This window comes from Ipomoea nil, unplaced genomic scaffold, assembly GCF_001879475.1.
Source record: "Ipomoea nil cultivar Tokyo-kokei standard unplaced genomic scaffold, Asagao_1.1 scaffold2565, whole genome shotgun sequence".
NCBI lineage: Eukaryota > Viridiplantae > Streptophyta > Magnoliopsida > Solanales > Convolvulaceae > Ipomoea > Ipomoea nil.
Window position 1 is genome coordinate 1,372,430 of NW_017618993.1, and position 7,722 is coordinate 1,380,151.

Sequence of the window (7,722 nt, forward strand, 5' to 3'; positions counted from 1 at the left end):
CAGAAGAAGAAATGGTATTGTAATATATTTCCCATATGTGATAATGATACACAAGTAAAGAGAGATATGGAAGTAGACTTTTGGTGAATATGTCAGCCAATTGTTGCGTTGAAGGAACGTAGGTGGTGCGAAGTTAGCCATCATTAATCTTTTCACGAACAAAGTGACAATCAATCTCAACATGTTTCGTTCGTTCGTGAAAGACGGGGTTGTTGGCTATGTGAAGCGATGCTTGGTTGTCACAGTGGAGTTGTGCCGGGTGGGTAGGATTGTCTAATTCAGAGAGTAATAGTTGAGGCCATGTGATTTCACTTGCAGCATTAGCCATTGCACGGTATTCAGCTTCAGTTGAGGACCTTGAGACAGTAGATTGCTTTTCTTTTTTTTTTCCCATGAGATTGGACTTGTTCCAAGAAAGGCACAATAACCAGTGGTTGATCGGCGGGTGGTTGGGCATGAGGCCCAATCAGCATCACAATAAGCATGCAGGCGCAAAGAGTTACGATTGTGAAGCATGATACCACGGTCCGGTGAATTTTTGATATATCGAACAATGCGTAGTGCTGCTTGCAAGTGTGGTTCACGTGGAATGGATATAAATTGTGAGAGAAGATTGACTACATAAGTGATGTCCGGTCGAGTTACTGTAAGATAGAGGAGACGACCAATTAAGCGCCTGTAACCGGAAGGGTCAGGGAGGAGATCACCGTCGTGAGGATTGAGATGGTGGTTGAACTCAATGGGTGTCGGTGTAGGTTTGCATTCCAAAAGTCCTGTGTCTGAAAGGATTTCACGGGCATATTTCTGTTGATTTAGAAAGATCACTTTGGAGGAACGTGCCACTTCTATGCCAAGAAAGTATTTAAGGGAACCAAGATCTTTGAGATGGATTTTGCTCGCAAGAAATTTTTTGAGTAGTTTCGTAATGACCATGTCATTCCCTGTAATAATAGTGTCATCTACATAGACAAGCAAGATCGTTAGATAAGAGTCTCTTTTATAAGTGAACATTGAATGATCAGCTTTGGATTGTATAAAACCAGCATGCAATAGAGAGTTAGAAAAAGTGGTGAACTAAGATCTTGAAGCTTGTTTGAGGCCATAGAGGGATTTATGTAGACGACAAACTCTAGTCTCCCACTTTTGATGAAATCCAGGTGGTAATTGCATGTAAACTTCCTCATTGAGATCTCCATGTAGAAAAGCATTAGATACATCAAGCTGACAAGTGGGCCATCCTCGTGCGGCGGCAATGCTAAGGACAGTGCGGACGGTCACTAATTTAGTTACATGGGCAAAAACGTCCGTGTTAAGTCTTTCTAGCTGGGAGTACCCTTTGGCGACAATACGGGCTTTATATCTTTTAATTGTTCCATCGGGTTTATAGTTAATGCGGTAGACCCATCGACAACCAATAGTCGTTTTTCCAGGCAGTAGAGTTTGAAGAGACCAAGTGTTATTGACTTCGAGGGCCTGAATCTCTTCTTCCATTGCCTTCTGCAATTTAGAATTAGTTCGGGCTATTGAGAATGAACTTGGTTCAGTTTCTTTGGTAATTGAATTGATGAAGTGTGAGTGGGATGGACTTGCGAGAAAATGAGAGAGTGGATATTTGGGTATGGTAGCTAGGTAACATTGATAATCTGATAAGTATTTAGGGGGTTTGGATTGACGTTTTAAACGTCATGGTGATGGCGGAGTAGGTTCAGAAGGTGGCTCTGTTGGAGGTGGAATCGAAGTATGAGAGCCAGTCAATGGTGAATGGGGTGGTGACGTAAAAAATGACGTCACAACTGACAAATACCTTTTGAGTATCCAAGTCATATAACTTATAGGCTTTTTTTCCTTGAGGATAACCAAGAAAAATACAACGTTTAACCCTGGAATCAAATTTATTAGGATGATATTGTATAGTAGAAGCGTAACAAAGACAGCAAAATGTGCGTAAATTAGAAAAATCAGGAATGTGACCAAATAACATCTCGTAGGGGCTTTTATGCTGTAAAATAGGGGTAGGGGTACGATTAATGAGATGTGTGGCTGTCAAAATACAATTACCCCAAAAGGATATGGGGAGTCCTGCTTGAAAACGTAAAGCCCTTGCCACATTAAGAAGGTGACGGTGTTTTCGTTCTACAACCCCGTTTTGTTGAGGAGTGTCAGGACAACGAAACTGTTGTAAAATTCCATATTCTAATAAAATATATTGAAAAGCAGTTTGCGTAAATTCTGCACCATTGTCAGATCTAAAATTTTTAACACAAGTATTAAAATGATTTTTAACATATGCAAAAAAATTAACAAGCAATAGATAAGCATCAGATTTAAACTTCATCAAATAAGTCCATGTAGCTCTTGAAAAATCATCAACAATAGTAAAAAAATAATGATGTCCATTCCTAGTGGGGCTAGAATATTTTCCCCAAATGTCCACATGAATTAAATCAAAGCATGCAGTAGTAGCAGTACGACTAATTGGAAAACATAAGCAAGTTTGTTTAGACATGTGGCAAATATCACAAGGGTCTTGAAAATCAGAACAACCTAATATTGGAATTAATTTTTGAAAAGTAGTATGAGAATGATGACCAAGTCTAGCGTTCCATGTATTTGGTGTAGTGGTGAGTAATGCATATGAGGCTGTTGTGGTTTGGCAGTATAACCCATTACGTTCATGGCCCCGACCAATCTCCGTCTTTGTTGAAAGGTCCTGAAACACACAAAAGTTAGGAAAAAAAATAATGCTACAATTTGAATCTTTGGCCAATTTGTGCACAGATAATAAATTGAATTTAAAGGTTGGAACATACAAAACATTAAACAAAGTTAAATTATTGGATATTGTAGTATTGCCAAGGCCAGGAATGGCTACTGTATCTCCGTTTGGAACTGATATAGTTGACATATGACAAGCATTGATAGGTGGTGAATTAAAGAGAGAATAATTAAGCATACATGATCAGTGGTGCCAGTATCAATAACTCATTCAGTTGATGCATTAAAAATAGAAGCAAGTGTGAGAGATATACCAGCAAGATTTGCCTTTGGTTCTTTTACCTCACGAAGTAGTTGAAGCAATTGTTGGATTGAGTCTGAAGATATGGAACCTGTAATTGGTGGTGGAGGTGTAAGAGTGGATGTTGGGGTGCCATTGGTATTGCCTTTTTTGTAATACTTGTGCCCTGGAGGATACCCGTGAAGCTTATAACATACTTGTTGGGTGTGGTCTAGCAGTCCACAATGTGTACATTTCGGCCTTTAACGAGTTTGGGTGGATCGATTAAATGGTTGGTGGGCAACATTAGCGAAGCTTGGTGTCATCTCATTAGTTTGGCCAGTAGTTTGTAAAGGTGGTGGGTGTTTACCCAATATTGATGTGTCAACTGTTGGTGGAACAACAGAGGACCACGGAACATTACTAGACAAAGAAGACTTACCATGTGCATTAGTTTGCAAAGCTACAGAATTTGCTGGAGAGGTCAGATTGATAAATTGTCCGTTGTGTCTCATCCTGTAGTAGTAAACTATAAGCTGCTTTCACGGTTGGCATGGTAATTTTGAGAAGGAGATTGTTGCGTGTTTGGGTATATGTTTCGCGTAAACCCATCAAAAATTGGAATAAATGGCGTCGCTCCATTTGAGTAGCATAAGCAGTCCGCGCTGAGCATGTGCATACTGGTGGAGGATCAAGCAGAGTCAAGTCATCCCATAGTGCACATAAGATGTTATGATAATCTGCAATAGAATAATCTTGTTGCCTGATGGTTGCAATACGCCTTTCAAGATCATAAATACGAGGACCATTTGCAGTAGAAAAATGCTCTTTGAGATCGACCCAGACAGTAGCATCATTAGGAGCATATAAAAAAGTGTGGGCGAGTGAGGGATGGATGGAATTTAGCAACCAAGACATTACGATATTGTTTACTCGGTGCCAACGAGCATGGTGAGAATCAGTTGTGTTGGGGAAAATAGCAACGTCAACGCACGATCTGGAAGCCTTTTAAGAAGCACGGACACTACGGATGTATGGTAGAAAGAAAATCTGTGTCGTGTTATAATAACACTACCTTAAAAGCGTTATTTGCCCGGTAACGGTGCAGTTAGAACCCAGACACGCTTTCGACAAGCTACACAGACCAACTACGGATAGCTTGCACTAGCAATCACGTAGGCGAACCTCACTATTGCTCAGGCTACGGGAGAAAGAAGAAGAATAGAACAAATAACTTTGAAGTCAGGTGTGTTTTCCAAATATGGTAAGAGCTTCTTTATATAGTAAGCAGCTCTCCCATATTAGCCATGCAAAGAGAGACAAACAATGATGTCCACAACTTTGCACAAAACATGCTGACCACAAAAAAAGGAGTGTACAAAATGGGCACATCCTCTTTGAATTTTCCAACAATATTGTTCTCCTAAGTGGGAGGTGTAAGGTTCGAACCTCACTATTGCTCAGACTACGGGAGAAAGAAGAAGAATAGAACAAATAACTTTGAAGTCAGGTGTGTTTTCCAAATATGGTAAGAGCTTCTTTATATAGTAAGTAGCTCTCCCATATTAGCCATGCAAAGAGAGACAAACAATGATGTCCACAACTTTGCACAAAACATGCTGACCACAAAAAAAGGAGTGCACAAAATGCGCACATCCTCTTTGAATTTTCCAACAATCCCCCACAAATTTAAAGAGGAAAGGAAAAGGATAAAGTTTGAGCAATACAAATGAGTTGATCTTAATGTCAGTGTTTGAGAACTTGAACTGACACGTAGTAACACTGAGTAATTTTCTTCCCGGGAGTGATGTGAATCTTGAACTCACCGGTTAGATAAATTTTGAACTCGAATGTACACACCAACTCAAAAAGCAGGTTCTACGAAAGTCAAACTCTTTGACTTCTTATGAATACCCTTAGTATTCAAGAATGTTACGTCTGTCTCAAAAATAGACTTCTATCCTGTCAAAGTCTATCACAACATAGATTTTTAATTCTGACAAGTCTTACCGCATTACAGATTTTTATGTCTTATTAAGTCTATCTCAGCATAGACTTTTAACTCTATCAAGTCTATCTTAGTATAGACTACCATTAAAGGCTTATAGAGTAGTAAAGACATAAATCAGTAGTAAGTCGTTTCTTTCTACATAGGCAATGTTATTTGCAACGCAAACGACAATTTGTGAATCACAATGTGGTGAAGGTGTTGGACACCCCCACAACTGCATGGTTATCACCATGTTTCTTAGCCACTCGGCTTCTTGGGATAACCCCATTGTCTTTCATAAGAGGCGGTTAGCCCTTTTCCACTCAAGTTAGGGATCTCTTTAGGTCTATCTCAACATAGACCATGGTAGCCCTTTTCCACTCAAGTTAGGGATCTCTTTAGGTCTATCTCAACATAGACCATCCCAATTGAGTATAAGAGGCTAAACTTCCAATGTGGGACAACATGGATAGGCAAAAGGAAGCCTTTCCTTTTAAATGTTCCCAACAATCCCCCACCATTAAAGGGACTTAGGCTGATGCTGTCATTGCCTGACAACGATCAAAACAAATTTTCATGCCAGTGTATAAAACTTGAACTGTCATATAGTGACATTAAGTACTTCTCTAAACGGGAGTTAATTTGCTTTGGTCGCTTTAAAATATGTGAGGTCATACTCTTGACCCTGAGATATCCCCTGTTAGGTCTATTCTAGGATAGACCTTCAACTCTGTCAAGTCTACCTCAACGCAGACCACCATGACTGGCTACAGAGTATCTATGGGCACCACGAGCACTTTGTACTCATGTCATTATGCGGTGAATTCATTAGGTTTGTCTCAACAAAACCACCCTTTCTCAAAGAGTTATGAATTCATTAAGAGCTGTAGCTCAACCTCACATGCGGTGAATTCATTAAGTTTGTCTCAACAAAACCACCCTTTCTCAAAGAGTTATGAATTCATTAAGAGCTGTAGCTCAACCTCACAGGTACACACACTGTCGAAATGACCAACTAGTGTACTATTTTGTAACTCTTTTCATGGTTTCGTTTGACCACAGAAGTGGGATCCACCACGAATTCATTACCACTTGGACTTTAAGTCCTTCCAATGAGTCAACGACTAATCCTCATAATTAGCCCTCAAGTAAGTTGATTCTCTTGACCAAACTTACATGCACTTTGACGAGTACTTCGTTTACTCGTAAATAATCCCTTGAGATTTTCATGTTTAACATGACACATTCTCTTTCATCATTATTCTCAATACCACAGAGAAACTTTTGATGAAAATATATGGAGTTTATTACCCCACAAAGCAACACTTACAAATATTTTTGTCAAATGTATTTGATCTCTTACCCAGACTGATATTTGGTGCCCATCATTAGCTTCTTTGTAGACTGAGTTTTGCCGACTTGCTTTGTGGAGCATTATAGAAGCTTCGCACTCTGCCTGATACATGCTCAACAGTTGATATTTCAACAAACTTGGTTATCTCAATTGATCACAATTACCCTTTAACTAGGAATTATAGGTATTTCAATATGACTCAACTAAGAGTTTAAATAATATATATATAAATGCTCATTGTTAGTAAGCCATAGAAATAATGTTGTTCACATGCTACATGAAGTTGAACAATATAATCACAAATTTCACATCATATTCTTATAAGAAATTAATCTCATACACAAGGAATATGTTCGAGTTCATATTTATTCGGAATATCTCTCAACAATGAGACTTCAGAGTTGCCACTAGCACAATTTTTTCCTTCCCTTAAGGAATTTAAAACTCATATAAAGCATTCATAGGGTGCAGATCAATATTGCAGTACTTCAACAACTTCTATTGCAAGGCTTTGATTGTATTAGCAACATATGAAAGTCAACCTCATTTCAGGTAAAGATCAAGTGGCGCTCTAACTAGCCTGCATGATCAACACCCTACTTCTTAAAAACTCCCAGGTCGAGTGGTGAAACCGAAGTTTACTTAAAAACCATCTTCCTAGACAGAGTATTCAAGAATGATGACTTTTCCAGGTTCTCACTAAATTACAATTGAAGCCTATGATATATGCTCTTATTTTTATACAAATAATTTTAGTAAAAAGTTTGAGCAATATCTATGCACGAATTATTTCAATCAATGTCATTAGTATTCAAAATACTAAAGAAATAAGTACTACTAAGTAATCAAAATCTAGACAGCTCAACTAGAATTCATGTACTACGATAACCATACTTCATGCGAACCCTTAGAACTAGAGCAAACATAGTTACTCAAAATAACTATTTATTTAAAGAGACTCAATACTCATCTTGCTCTGTCAGATTGACTTTTGCTAGTTTTGCCCTTGTGATGGTAGCACTGGTGTGCTCGGTGTCCTTGCTTTCTGCACGTAAAACACCTTCCTTTAAACTTCTTTATTTTTCTACTCCTTTCGTTGTAGACGGTTCTGACACTTTGACTTTCAGTTCCATTGGCACCGTACTTTTCTGACAGTGATTCCCAAATGACTTTTGTCGAATCTTGTTTGACATAGATGTCGAACAAATCGTCATTCATTTGTGACAGCAGGTATCCTCTGGCTGCCGCATTGTCATTTCTAAATTGAATCAGAGTTACACCCGGTTCTTGACCCGGAATGTAATCTATTTCAGGACTGCTTTCTCTCGATTCTTCACCCGGAGTGTAATCAGGTTCATGATTACATTTTGTAGCACCAAATGG

General features: G+C 38.8%; 1 protein-coding gene across 1 annotated transcript; it reads right to left on the bottom strand.

Annotated features, from left to right (window-relative positions):
* Positions 1-273: 273 nt before the first annotated feature.
* LOC109153942 (uncharacterized mitochondrial protein AtMg00810-like) lies at positions 274-933 on the bottom strand. Its single transcript, XM_019301831.1, has one exon. The coding sequence runs from the start codon at positions 931-933 to the stop codon at positions 274-276; it is 660 nt and encodes a 219-aa protein (XP_019157376.1).
* Positions 934-7,722: the final 6,789 nt, after the last annotated feature.

Coding starts and splice junctions, on each gene's coding strand:
- LOC109153942 (XM_019301831.1), bottom strand. CDS start 933: ATGGTCATTACGAAACTACTCAAAAAATTTCTTGCGAGCAAAATCCAT.